Source organism: Lutjanus erythropterus, chromosome 8 (genome assembly GCF_056507025.1).
Source record: "Lutjanus erythropterus isolate fLutEry1 chromosome 8, fLutEry1.hap2, whole genome shotgun sequence".
Classification (NCBI taxonomy): domain Eukaryota; kingdom Metazoa; phylum Chordata; class Actinopteri; order Lutjaniformes; family Lutjanidae; genus Lutjanus; species Lutjanus erythropterus.
In genome coordinates, this window is record NC_139324.1 from 941,290 (window position 1) to 955,000 (window position 13,711).

At 39.5% G+C, this 13,711-nt stretch overlaps 2 protein-coding genes across 3 annotated transcripts in view; one reads left to right on the top strand and one right to left on the bottom strand.

The window, feature by feature from the left end:
- The first annotated feature begins 292 nt into the window (after window positions 1-292).
- ybey (ybeY metalloendoribonuclease) lies at window positions 293-6,269 on the top strand. Its single transcript, XM_084724216.1, has 4 exons — window positions 293-504; window positions 1,245-1,376; window positions 1,753-1,821; window positions 6,155-6,269. The coding sequence occupies exons 1-4, from the start codon at window positions 295-297 to the stop codon at window positions 6,248-6,250; spliced, it is 507 nt and encodes a 168-aa protein (XP_084580342.1). The 5' UTR covers window positions 293-294; the 3' UTR covers window positions 6,251-6,269.
- Window positions 6,270-6,514: 245 nt separating this feature from the next.
- The window catches only part of usp37 (ubiquitin specific peptidase 37), a 21,943-nt gene continuing 14,746 nt past the window's right edge, over window positions 6,515-13,711 (bottom strand). For both annotated transcript variants that reach the window (XM_084724212.1, XM_084724211.1), the window contains exons 17-24: window positions 13,656-13,711; window positions 13,344-13,563; window positions 12,548-12,714; window positions 12,291-12,351; window positions 11,827-11,942; window positions 11,544-11,613; window positions 10,525-10,663; window positions 6,515-8,244 (exon numbers count right to left, since the gene is read on the bottom strand). The exon at window positions 13,656-13,711 is cut by the window's right edge and continues 92 nt beyond it. In XM_084724212.1, the coding sequence (XP_084580338.1) occupies window positions 8,157-8,244; window positions 10,525-10,663; window positions 11,544-11,613; window positions 11,827-11,942; window positions 12,291-12,351; window positions 12,548-12,714; window positions 13,344-13,563; window positions 13,656-13,711 (917 nt within the window). In that variant the 3' untranslated portion in view covers window positions 6,515-8,156. The remainder of the gene's footprint in view (window positions 8,245-10,524; window positions 10,664-11,543; window positions 11,614-11,826; window positions 11,943-12,290; window positions 12,352-12,547; window positions 12,715-13,343; window positions 13,564-13,655) is intronic.

Sequence of the window (13,711 nt, forward strand, 5' to 3'; positions counted from 1 at the left end):
TTTTATTTTCTTCTAACCATATGTTTATAGCTACAGAACCAAGACACAACTTAAATTATCGGTTTCGGTGGAGTACATGTTGAGGCTAACGGGACGCGTCACCTTGAATTCTGTCTGTCCGGACCGGCTGGAATGGCCCGCGAGAACCGCAAAGCTGACCAAACATTCTCGTGAACTGAGCGCCAAAAAAGTATTGTAACTGACCGTCATCTCAAGAAGTGGGTCAATTTTAACTTTCACTTATGTCTCAAGATTTTTCGATAGCCGTTTTCTCTTTTTACGCCAAATTCTAAAATGGGAGTAGTGCTGCGGAATCTCCAGAAGGTGGTGCCTCTCCGCCGCGCCAGACTGCGCAGGGACGTTGACACGCTGAGGCACATACTGGGCGTCCAGAAATTTGACTTGGGCATCATCTGCGTGGATAACCACAGGATTCAGCAAATCAATAACGTATACAGGAAGAAAAATGTGCCAACGGATGTCCTCTCATTTCCATTCTACGAGGTAAATATGACTACATGTCAACATGTGACAATAAACCTGTTAAAAGGACAACTCACCCCAAAATCAAAAATGCATATTTTACCTCTTACCTGTAGTAAAATTTATCCATCTAGATTGTTTTGGTCAGAGTTGTACAGTTTTGTAGGTATTGACCATAGAGGTGTCTGCCTTTTCCAGAATATAGCCTGAGCTGAATGGTGCAGACAGAAGCGTGCATCTACTCATGGATGAGAGGTTACAACTTAGCATAGGAGGACACCATTGATGTTTACGTCTTACACTGTTATGAACATGATGTTTATATGGTTGGGATTCAGTACAAAGAAAATAGATCCTACATGAAAATACCCACAATGAGGTCTGTGGATTATCTTGAGTAACTGGGCCATATTTCTAGATAGAGACATTGTTGTTGAGTTTTTCAAATGTTTTTCCTTTGACACTTGATGCACAGCAAGTAGAGCGCCATTTAGTTCCATTATATCTAGATGATTAAACAGCACTACAGGTAAGAGGAAACATGCAATTTTGATTTGGAGGTGAACTGTCTCTTTAATTTACTGCCACCTGCTTCCACAAGCACTGGGGTAAAGTTACATGTTTTCCCTCCAATAAGAGGAACAAATTAATTAGAATCTGGTGGGAGGAAATTGCCAGAGTTGACCAAGAATTCTGTATTGTTTTTTTTTCTTTTTGTTTTTAAAATAATCATAATTGAAACTATACCTGTCTGTTTCCAGGACTTGAGACCTGGTAAACTGCCTTGCCCCCTCCACAGAGATGAGCTGAACCTTGGGGACATTTTCCTGGGGGTGGAGTTTGTGATGAAGCAGTGTCGGGAGGAATCCTCAGATTTGCATGAAGCCCTCACTGTGAGTAACTGTACATCATGTTTCATGTTATCTCAGATCAGCTTAGTTTGTGGCATTAGTCAGAAATACAGCTTGTTGATAATTTCTCAACTGGATTCATTGAATTCCACCTACTGTCATGTGTTCACATTTGCAGTAACATTTTCTTTCAAGCTGCACATTTGTTGCAAATTATTTGTTGTTGCAAGGCACTTGAACATTTTGATAAATAAATAAATAAATAAATGTAATAATAACTAATGCATTTTTAGAGAAAGCTGCTTTGTTGTGCATCTTACAGTAATTTTGTCTTAAACTATAACTTCCACAATCCTGTAACATTTTTAGTCACAAATACAGCGGAAATGTATTGTTCCTCCTATGCCTTATGTTTTAGGTTATCACTGCACATGGTATCTGTCATCTGCTGGGCTACAGACATGAGACAGAAGAAGAATGGACTGAGGTTTGTATAGAGATTGCATGGTGAAAGAATGTGCACAACACATTTAAGGAGTCAGTTTAACCAAATTATAAAATTATACTTTATGCCTCCACACCAACGACAGGCATGGCCAGCATTATGGTTTTTTTTGGGGTTATCGGTCTGTACATTTGTCCGACCGTCCGCCCACAGTGGTAGCTGTGTTCCGATCACCCATAAGTTCACTGTGAAGTGGACTGCGTGGGTTGTTCAGCCATGTTAAGTAAGATTCTAAACCACAGGGAGCAAAACTGCACACCTTAAAGGGAACTGTTAACTGTGTAGGGAAGAAGTGAACTATGGGTCTGCACTTTGCAAGAACCTGAAAGGCAAGATTACCCATAAGTCATTGTGCTAAAATCAAACAATGGAGCTCATAGAGGAGTTTCATATAACATACATTTTTTTCTGTATTTATAGCTAATTTAAAATGATTAATTTAAGTAATTAACAACTGATTAAATAATATATGTTTAAATCAATAAATATATTGTTATATTCATTGTATATACTTTACATATGTCTCTGATTATTGTCATTCTAACTAATGTTAACAGTCATAATTATCAAGGACAACATAATAAATAATGCATAATAATAATAATCATTAAATAATGTGCATATTAATTTCTTTGGAATCCACCATTTGTCTTGTAAATAAATCAAATCATATTTATTCACAACTTACATTAGGGTCCTTTCGATATATTAAGTTTTGTAATGTCAATCATTTTTTTTATGTTCTTACATTTCAGTCAGTATTTTATTGCAGACATATAAAACTTCCATAGTTGCAACAAAAGGGAGGAGCGTTGTCTGTATTGGTGACGTTGCAGGGTGTTTCAAATGGAGAAATTTAGTCAAGGGAAGTTCCCTTCACTGACATTTGCTGAGCAGGGAGTAACAGTACACTGTGGATTGGAGCACAGCTGAAGTCTCAAGGATGACCTGATTAGAACACTTTTTTTTTACAAATGTCAAATAGAGTAGAGTGATGAGGTGATGACATTTTCTATCCAAAAAGGTTAAGGCTAAATTTCACTGTGACATCATAAGCCCTCTCAGTCCTCTGTGTCAAGACAGCATGTTTCTCACTGGAAATTTTTCACTGGAATCACACGTCAGTGAAGTGACGACTTCCATTTTTTAATTATATCTTTTCATAGGACAACACTGAAGAAATGACACTTTGATACAATGTAAAATAGTCAGTGTACAGCTTGTATAACAGTGTAAATTTACTGTCCCCTCAAAATAACTCAACACACAGCCATTAATGTCTAAACTGCTGGCAACAAAAGTGAGTACACCCCTAGGTGAAAATGTCCAAATTGGGCCCAATTAGCCATTTTCCCTCCCCAGTGTCATGTGAGTCGTTAGTGTTACAAGATCTCAGGTGTGAATGGGGAGCAGGTGTGTTAAATTTGGTGTTATCACCTGGGATTTACACCAGGTGCGCCTGCGCCGCGGAACAGCTGCGCCACAGTTTTGCTCAGTCATGCACACGACTTCAAATTACACCAGCAGCGTTTCAGAAGCATTTCAGCAGCGGAGCGTTTTGCCTGTCTGTTTACTTGCTCTGATTTTGTTGATTAAGTCCTCTTTCCTTGCTCTTTGTGCTTCTACCATGGATAAGCAGGCTACATAGTTAAATTGTTTATTTTCTGTCTGTCTTTATGATCGCGAGTCTGCACGGGGTCTTTTATTTTGAAAATCAACCGGATTCTCCCGTTTTCCGTGCCTGACTTCCTGCCCGTTCGACCAGCTCTGTGTCAATTGACGCACCATCCGTCGAAAATAGACTCGCTGTGTATTCTCTGCAGAGCGGAGCGCCAAGCCGCTTCTGGGATGCTGCTGAGACGCACTGTGGCGCTTCTGGTGTAAATTACAGCATTGACTAGAATAGGATCTATTTGTCTGCGTGCCGCGGCGCAGCTGCACCTGGTGTAAATCCCGGGTCACTCTCACACTCTCTTACTGGTCACTGGAAGTTCAACATGGCACCTCATGGCAAAGAACTCTCTGAGGATCTGAAAAAAAGAATTGTTGCTCTACATAAAGATGGCCTAGACTATAAGAAGATTGCCAACACCCTGAAACTGAACTGCAGCACGGTGACCAAGACCATACAGCAGCATACAGGTTCCACTCAGAATAGGCTTCACCATGGTCGACCAAAGAAGTTGAGTGCACGTGCTCAGTGTCATATCCAGAGGTTGTCTTCGGAAAATAGATGTATGAGTGCTGCCAGCATTGCTGCAGAGGTTGAAGGGGTGGGGGGTCAGCCTGTCAGTGCTCAGACCATATGCCACACAGTGCATCATATTGGTCTGCATGGCTGTCATCCCAGAAGGAAGCCTCTTCTAAAGATGATGCACATGAAAGCCCGCAAACAGTTTGCTAAACACAAGCACACTAAGGACACAGATAACTGGAACCATGTCCTGTGGTCTGATGAGACCAAGATAAACTTATTTGGTTCAGATGGTGTCAAGCGTGTGTGTGGCAACCAGGTGTGGAGCACAAAGACAAGTGTGTCCTGCCTACAGTCAAGCATGGTGGTGGGAGTGTCATGGTCTGGGGCTGCATGTGTGCTGCAGTCACTGGGGAGCTACAGTTCATTGAGGGAACCATGAATGCCAGCATGTACTGTGATATACTGAAGCAGAGCATGATCCCCTCCCTTCAGAAACTGGGCTGCAGGGCAGTATTCCAACATGTTAACGACCCCAAACACACCTCCAAGACGACCACTGCCTTGCTAAAGAAGCTGAGGGTAAAGATGATGGACCGGCCAAGCATGTCTCCAGACCTAAACCCTATTGAGCATCTGTGGGACATCCTCAAACGGAAGGTGGATGAGCGCAAGGTCTCTAACATCCACCAGCCCTGTGATATCATCATGGAGGAGTGGAAGAGGATTCCAGTAACAACCTGTGAAGCTCTGATGAACTCCACGCCCAAGAGGGTTAAGGCAGTGCTGGAAAATAATGGTGGCCACACAAAATATTGACACTTTGGGTCCAGTTCGGACATTTTCACCTAGGGGTGTACTCACTTTTGTTGCCAGCGGTTTAGACATGAATGGCTGTGTGTTATTTTGAGGGGACAGTAAATTTACACTGTTATACAAGCTGTACACTGACTACTTTACATTGTATCAAAGTGTCATTTCTTCAGTGTCGTCCCATGAAAAGATATAATTATTTGCAGAAATGTGAGGGGTGTACTCACTTTTGTGATACTGTATTACGTGAGTCCAGGCAGACACTGATGTAAACTGTAACTTGACTGGTTGGTGGAGCCATACTTGGTTTGTCTTTGCTTAACCTCTACTTATGTAGCCATGCAGATAGTCTTGGTTTTATGTGTCAAAATGTATATTTATGTGTTAATGACAATTCTGCCTCTACACAATTGAGATGAAGGGATTTTTTTTTTGCCAGAACACTCTCTCAGTTACTCTCAGAAGTTCTGGACTTCTTCTATAGTTTCAGAAAAAATGCCTATAGCAGGTCTTTGGTTCATCCAGAACAGTTTTGAGAGAGATGTTGCTGTTAAATTGTTCAAATTCAGTTTTTAATGCTGAGAAGCAAAACAGAATTCAACAAACAAACAAAAAACCCACACATGGTGAGATATCACTGGAGGTACTTAGGAAAGTACTGTCGGGTAAGCTTCTTTGAAATTTGGGTGAACCTGCATTGCAACTAAAAAAAAAAAAACGGTACAAGTTACCCAGAGAAAAGTCCCATTGCCCTACTTTTTGATTTGTCTCTGAAATGTAGAGCTGCAGTTAACAATTATTTTCTGTTAGTGATTAATCTGCCACTTATTTTCATGAATAATCATTTAGTCTATAAAATGTGGAAAAATATGTAACATACTCATCTAACATTACCCAGAGCGCAAAGTGACATCTTTAAATTGCTTCTTTTGTCCAACCAACAGTCCAAAACCCAAACACTCTTTAGTTATTGTCATAAATGACACAAACAAGCAAATCCTTACATTTAAGAACGAGCAAATCGTCAACATTTTTGTTCTAAAAAAGACAATTTATCATTTATCACAATAGTTGGGCATTAAATTCATTTAGATTGACTAGTTGACATTGCAACATTAAGTTTAAATAGCAAACTCTGCTCACATAACTTTTTAAATGTGTGCAATTTGATGGCTTATTTCTATGCATTTTAGGTTCTACTTAAAGTGAATATTTGCAACAACTAATTCAATTTAATCTGAAAACCTTGCTGCTGTGTCACCATAGGGGATTTAAAAAAATATATATATTTGTTTAATTTCTTTCCAGATGCTGCAGAGGGAGAACTACATTCTAAGTGAGTACAACAGACTCACAGGGAGACATCTAGAACCGCTGACCAAGAGATGCACTCAGGATAGGTGACCATGAAAGTCACCCGTTAACTAAATGCACTATGGTGCTATTGTTCATGATCCTGAAAGCAGCTGGACTGTTGTTTGATTTAACTATTTTAACTATAAACAAATGGATACCGGATGCTGTCTTCTCCACCATCACAATCTGCAGCTACCGTTTTAGGGACTTTAAACCTCCTGGAAGAAGACATGCTGCAGTTTGATTGTGGATATCCTTTTCAAACACTGGATGTTAGTGTCATGTTTTAAACATCAAATTAAAAAGCCTGTGCACTTTCACTGAAATATTTTATTAAAATCTGCTTTAGGAAGAGTCAAGTTGTGTATGAAGGGTAGAAAAAGCTGTTCATTTTTACTTCACAAATACAACATATCCCCTTTACACTACATTTGGGACAGAATGTTCAGGAAAGCGTAATTAATGGAAAATCCAAGGTGGACATTAAAAATGGAGAACCAATTTGTGAATAACCATCTGTAGTAAGTCATGGTGCAAGAGAATACTGTACCTCCAGAAGTCAGCAAATAATGATGCTCACTTCCTAAAAAAACAACTATAAAGGACCTGGTATTAAGAATATAAATTGGTCCATACTGATTTATGTTTTATAATGCTATATTAAGTAGATTTTCTTCTCTTGTGTGAGGAATTTAAATAATTTAGTGTGGTGACTATGTTGTGCATTAGTCATGGTGTACTGAAATGTGACTTTTTTTTACAGTGGTAACAAAAGAGCTGTAAAACCAGTTTCTATTACTGGAACCAGTACAGGAATAAAATACTTCCTTTTGCTCCATTCTATAAGCAAGCACGCCTCATAGGAACTAGTCAAACAGCATTAGCAGAGGTCTAAAGTGTTAAGTACTGTATATTGGCCTTAAAGATGGTGAAACTAAAGACAGGACACTATAGCTAGCTTCCCTGGTGATCTAGAAATTACTTCTATTTGTCGTGGCTTATCTTGATGGGTTTATAAGACAGAGTCAACCCTATGCTGCAATAAATAGAAAATCTTGGCTTTTTATAAAGGAAAATCTGACTTACACATCGTTGACAAACATATTCAAAAACAACAAGGTTGTGCAACATTCAAAGTAAAGCTTGATTACATATTTATAAAAGTTTTCTTGGGAGGCACAAGGTCAAAACCCCAAAACAAGAAAATTGGGCTTTACTGAGAAAAGCTCAGTTTAAAAACAGGCTTTGTTATTAATGATCTTACAGATTTTCTTTTCAAATCTAGAATATGGAGACAACCACACACACAAATTAATTCATAAGTCAAGCACAAAAAGCAACTGGGCAAACATCCACACACTCTGTGATAGAAAGCTGATCTGAATTGGCCAGTTTGTGCCAGAACATAAATATTGCACCAAATGTACCCGCGAAATACAACAACCCTCTAGGTCTATAATAGCTTATACTCCAACATAGAATATATCTTTATTTAGTTTATATGAGAAATAAAGGGTCTGCAAAACATACAATCCATGAAGCACCAGTAGCATCTGGTGTTTGATAGTTGCTTTGAAGTCAATGTCTGAATGAACGGCATTTAAGTTTAAAGAAGTGTATCAAGAAACGAAGAAAAAAACCTTTACAAAACAGTTGTTTGATAAAATCATAGCAAAGAAAAATTCCAGCCCCAAAAACATAGAGGCAAAATTTGATCCACTGAACACTTGGAACTGCATTTCTGGTATTTTAAAGAGTCTAGACAGTTTAGCACCTGTGTTGGCATTTACAGGTGATAATCTAGCAGGCCATTTAGTAATTTGTAGAGGAAAGAAGTGCCTGTAGACAACCAAAAAAGGACGGCAATCAGTAGTACTCAAGGCTGTTCAGAGGAGAACTCCATCCACCAGGGTTCAGCTGTGGCTCTATCGGTGGCTGTCCCAGGATGTAGCACTCAGAGGGGCTGCAGGACGTTCCTTCCTGCCTCTGAAGTGGTGCTAGCTCCGGATCTCTCCATTTCAGACAGCTGCTCAAACACATCCCTGAGGACACACAACATAAGAACATGTTGATGTCAAATATGGCTTAATGCAGATGGGATTTCAAGGAATAATAATTATTAATTTTGTCGACTAATAATTTTCATCAACTTTTCTTTCTCTGACAAAGGGAGACCATGACTAAAAGTATTTTATGATGATAAAAACTGTGAGAAAATCTACTGACACATTCAAATAAAAACAAGACGAAAATTAGGGCTGAACGATTTATCGTTTTCTGATCGAAATTGCGATTTCAGACAACGCGATCACGTGATCGCCAAAGCTGCGGTTTTTTGCAGTGCTCCTGAGGGCTGTACTACGAAGCAATCTCAACACAGCCAGGCTTTCTTTGCATGATCTGGATCGACAAATCCAAAAACCTCAATCAGAGATAACGGGTATCACGACGGTGGTTATCGAGTCACTTTCTTAATCCAGGCTTTCGTCTTCAGATTCAGTGCGCGCTCACATAAAAGGGGCGTTTGTTGCATCATTTGACTCTTCTTCCGCATGAAATGAAGCGATCGCGAGCCACTTACTTAAGTCAAAATGATCAAGTTGTTATAATTATGAGCTGTGGAAAGTATACTAAATACATTACGGCAAAAAACAACATTGTTGCTGCAAGTAAAGCAGGAGAAGAAGAATGCTGTCAGAAAATGACTGATGGACTAAATGTGGTCTTAATGCTGCCGTTTATTCTAACATGAAAACTGCACATTAAATAATAAAACTTCATACAGCAGATTTAAACATGATGAAGTCTGTCTGACACTGTCCTATGATGACAGAGACGTGGAGATCACTGAAGTTTTTGACCAAACCAACGTAAAATGAGTGCAACTGATTTAAGACTGTCTGTGATAAATGATGATGAATTTTCTAATCAGTGATCTGAGCTGCAATATCACCAAGACAAAACAGATAACAGTAAAAAGTATTCAAAGTATATGTAGTTGCTTCATCATTATTTTACTGTGTGGATTATATACGATGTCAATTTAAAGTGTTAATATGATCTGGAGCAAACGGGAAAAATGACTCTGCATCACCAAACGGAGGTTACCATCATGACAGCGCGATGCAGACAGTTTGTGCTGCTGTTTCATTTTTACATTATATGGATTCGTTCGGTGATATTACGAACATACAGCTCAGCAACTTTTCATTTTTAATGTCTTCCCTCAGTTTAAAAGCTATATCGCTCATAAACAACCTTGTTAGGACAATTATAAGTTAAAGAACGGTGCGTTTTACAGACGATTTAATCTGAAACTCTTAACATAACCTGCTGCCGACCAGGTCATGAGTTTAGCATAAGTTACCATGGTGATCTAGCAGGTTAAAAGAGAGCCACTTTCGTGACAGTGAAAACCCTGGATTTAGACTGAACATAGCTCGCTAACACATTAATCTCTCTTTGTAGTTACACTCCTCTGACGTGCATCACAACCGACAATGCAGCGAACGTCATATCTAACTTAATGAATGGAGCAGACCTGTGTGTGTGTGTGTGTGTGTGTGTGTGTGTGTGTTTGTTTATTAATTTATTTATTTATACGGATTTAATGTGATGATGTGTGCGAATTGTCTTCAGTATAGTCAGTAGTTTTTCTCTTAATGTTATTTTTCTTTAAGCCCTCACAAATACCTAGTTTGAATAATTAATAATGATTGTAAATATTACTATACATTGTGAATATTGCACTGAAGCTTGATTTGAAGAAAAAATCGTGAATCGAATTGAAATCGCAATATCTGCCAGAAAAATCACAATTAGATCTTGTCCTAAAATCGTTCAGCCCTAACGAAAATGTTAGGGAGGGACGAGATCCAATCACTTTGTGTGGTAGGTTGGATAGATGCATACAAGTGGATAGTACTGATCTACCTGGAAAGTGAACTATCATGCATTTGCTACATCATGTGTCAAACTGTACAGAGATGTCACCGTTTGGGGAAAAAGAAGAGCAGACATGGATAAATTTCACATCTGATGTCAAAGAAAACAAGACTTCTTGTAAACAGTGAGGCAACAATCACCAATAAAAAGAAATTTGAAGCGTCAGCTGCAGGCGAGTCATCCTGGAATTCATGCAAAGGTAAACACATTTTTCAAGTTAATGTTACTTTATCAGCTAACCTGAGCTGATGTCTTCACTAAAGTTCAGAGTGCCATTGTTGTATGAAACAACAAAAAAAGCAGCGCTTCAAGGTCTCAAGAGATTAATTAGGAGTCCAAATGTGCCACTCATACGAGACATTATTCTGCCAACTCACTTGTGCATGTAGAAGAAGATGTATCCACTGCGGTCACGGTCCCGCTGGACGGCTGCTTCCTGTGTGCGTGACACGTCCAGGTCATTGTAGGTCAGCCATGACTGCTTCTTCATGTCATACACGTCACTGATGTAATGACCTTGGGTGGAAAATTAATAGTTTGTTTGTGGATACTCAAATGAGGACAGCTAGTGATTTTTTTCATGGTATGCAGGTGATTTAAATAGCATGTTAAATGTGCAGCAGCAAAGGCAAAGAAACAAGCTTGAATAGAGTGCAGGCAGCTGCTAGATGTAGAAGCCCTTATCAGCTCATCAAAAAACATCATTGAGACCAAACATTGAAATATGGTACTTCTGTCTTCTTAATACACAAGCACATGAAAGGGTGACTGGCATTTTTCAGCCTGGACCCTATTTTGTCATGTTTTTGTGACTAATGGGGACAATAATTTCTGATACTGATCCAGTATTGAGGGACAGTGCTGTCAGAAACCCCACTTAACTACAAAGTAATCCCTCCAAGTAACTACGCACCATCAAACTTGATTTTGCCAGACAGGCTCAGGTTGTCTGACAATATTATGGTAAGGATCACTACCATGACAGATTTTTTTTTTTTTTTTTTAAAAACGACTAAGATACATTTTGTTCACACCAACAGCCATTTTATTGCTCTTAACAAGCTAGCCACACTCCCTTTGCAAAAACAGTTAGCTTCATTCAAAGTCTTCATTCATCTTTCCACCTTTTGAACAATGATCAATTCGATATTCACAAACCTTTTATTCACAGCTTTAGATGTGAAAATACTGTACACGCCATTTCTCCCTGCTGCTCCTCTGATGAACAATCTCTCTCCCAATACTTTCACATTTCACAACTTGGTGAATTAAGGATTTACTTCGACCAAACCAGAGCTAGTAAAGTAAAGCCATTCCTTTGTTGTGGTTTGCATTAACATTCTGATACAGGATTTATTGGCACTGCAGACAGACACAAACACAAAAGTATGCTCACCAGAGGAGGAGCTGCTCCCAATGTGACTGACAACACTGATGAGTCTAAAAGAGTTGGCCAAGTCTCCACTCTGTGGATTACAACATTTATAAGCAGGTTACTATGAGTAAAAATGGTTCAGTGTATCCACACACTTAGTACAGCTACAGAGGTTTAGTAGAAATGTTGATACAGTCTGTAGTACACAATGGTTCCTTTTCAGTTTATTATGAAAATGATCCACATTATTCTACTTGTTTAAAATCACAAGGCTGATGCTGTGTGACAGCAGGATTTTGAGTACCTCAGCATTCCTCTTCAGGTTCTCAGCCTCTGCCTCAGTGTACTCCATGTCCAGCACGTCCTCATTGCCAGAATCATCATCTGAGCACAGCAGCTCAGGCAGAGAGTTGTTAAACTCTGTAGGGTGACAAGGACACATTTACACAGGCACACCAAGTCTCATTAAACAGTCATATTACGTGCTTTGAGCACTTAATTTAGATAACATCTGATTAAAATGGCAGCTGGCATTGTAAAGTTTATCTTTTCATTCAACAAACTGCAATCAGTTTGTGAAATAACCATGCCCTCAACAGTATTTTTACATCACACCACACCACACCACACCACACACACACACACACACACACACACACACACACACACACACAATACAGCCAAAGATGATGATTATCGACAAATGATTGTCATGGCCCACCAGTTTCAACAGACAGCTACTCAACATTCAAAAGCCTGGGTTGATACCTTGCAAACTGAGCTCAGTGGCCCTCTTCAGATCATCATCCTCTCTCATCTCTTGGGCCTCCTATATGGGTTGAGGTGGAAACAAGATATTATATTTAGATTAAGTGAAAGATACTTCATGGATGGTGAAAAATGATTTTTTTATTATTTTAACTGTAACTGCTTCACAGCATTGTGGTGCTATAATATAGGGTTTAGATGGAACACCAGTGTTCGAAAGGAAAGTGCTCCAGATGTCACATGGTCTTTAATCTTACATGCTCCTGGAGGCTCTGGGCCAGAGCCTGCTGTAGCTCCTGTTCTTCTCTTTCTTGATCCAGACTGTACTGCTGGACCCAGTCCAGTTCCCCCTGCTGCTGCACAACCTCTGGAGTCTGGTTTTCCTTGTTCTCATCCATAGTCAAGTCCAGGGAATCCAGCACATCTATATGACAACACATACACAAGTCAGTTAACTTCATACTTAAATACTAGTGAATTTATCTCCATATCTACACACATAAAACAAGCAGTGTGTACAAGCAAGACAACTAAGTTATGCATTCAAAATATTTTACAATGGTACATTTACACAATCCCTCTATTAAGCTCCTTTTCCAAAACTACTAATATTTGGCTTTTGTCTTCAGTGGGGAGGGGTACAATGGGCATTCATTCCCAAGTCAAATGACTGCAGTAGTCACAGGTATGTCATCTCTGCCACAAATTCCACCCATCTCCATTCAAGCAGGACTTGAACATTGTTCTAAATTAGTCAGCATTGACTTTCAAATAGAGACTGAAATAAAGATGCAGCTTCCTGCTTATTACTAACCGTGTTTTCCTGTGTTTTTGTGATGTTGAATGTGACACTTCAGGAAAAAAAAACAACAGAAAAGCAAACTTGTCTACTGGCAACGGTAAAGCAGTCAACCCCTATTTCTAGTGAATCTACTTGTGTTTAAAAAAAACCCACATATATGAGCTTATTTGGGTGTAAAAACTGTAATACAGTTTCTGCCCTATAAAGACACCATATATTGAATGTCTTAGCCTCATGATATTTAAAAATACCTGCAGGCTGTTTGCTGTCTGTTTCCAGCAGATCTGTATGATAGGCCAGGTCATGAGCATCTGTGTCCCCAAAGCCTGTGTCTGGGCTGCTGGTTGGCTCTTCCTCCAAGGGGGGTGGGGCAGAGAGCCCAGCCTCTTGCCGACTCATCTCCAGCACAGCCGCCAGCATTTCGTCATCATTTATACCGCTGAAGTCTGCTGAATCTATCGTTGCTCTCCGCTGAAACACATCAAACAGTGTCAAAACGGAGACAGAGACAAAAAAAAATGAAGCTGAATCATAATTGTCAAGGTCTGTCATTAGATGCTCACCTCTTCTGGTCGGTCGTCATCGTCAGGCATACAGCTGCTAAGGCGTCGCTTGCGGC

What these genes read in the sequence shown, in the direction of transcription:
- ybey (XM_084724216.1), top strand. Translation starts at nt 295, where the DNA reads ATGGGAGTAGTGCTGCGGAATCTCCAGAAGGTGGTGCCTCTCCGCCGC. An exon ending in ATTTGCATGAAGCCCTCACT is followed by an intron (nt 1,377 to 1,752) that starts GTGAGTAACTGT and finishes CTTATGTTTTAG; the next exon opens with GTTATCACTGCACATGGTAT. An exon ending in CAGAAGAAGAATGGACTGAG is followed by an intron (nt 1,822 to 6,154) that starts GTTTGTATAGAG and finishes ATTTCTTTCCAG; the next exon opens with ATGCTGCAGAGGGAGAACTA.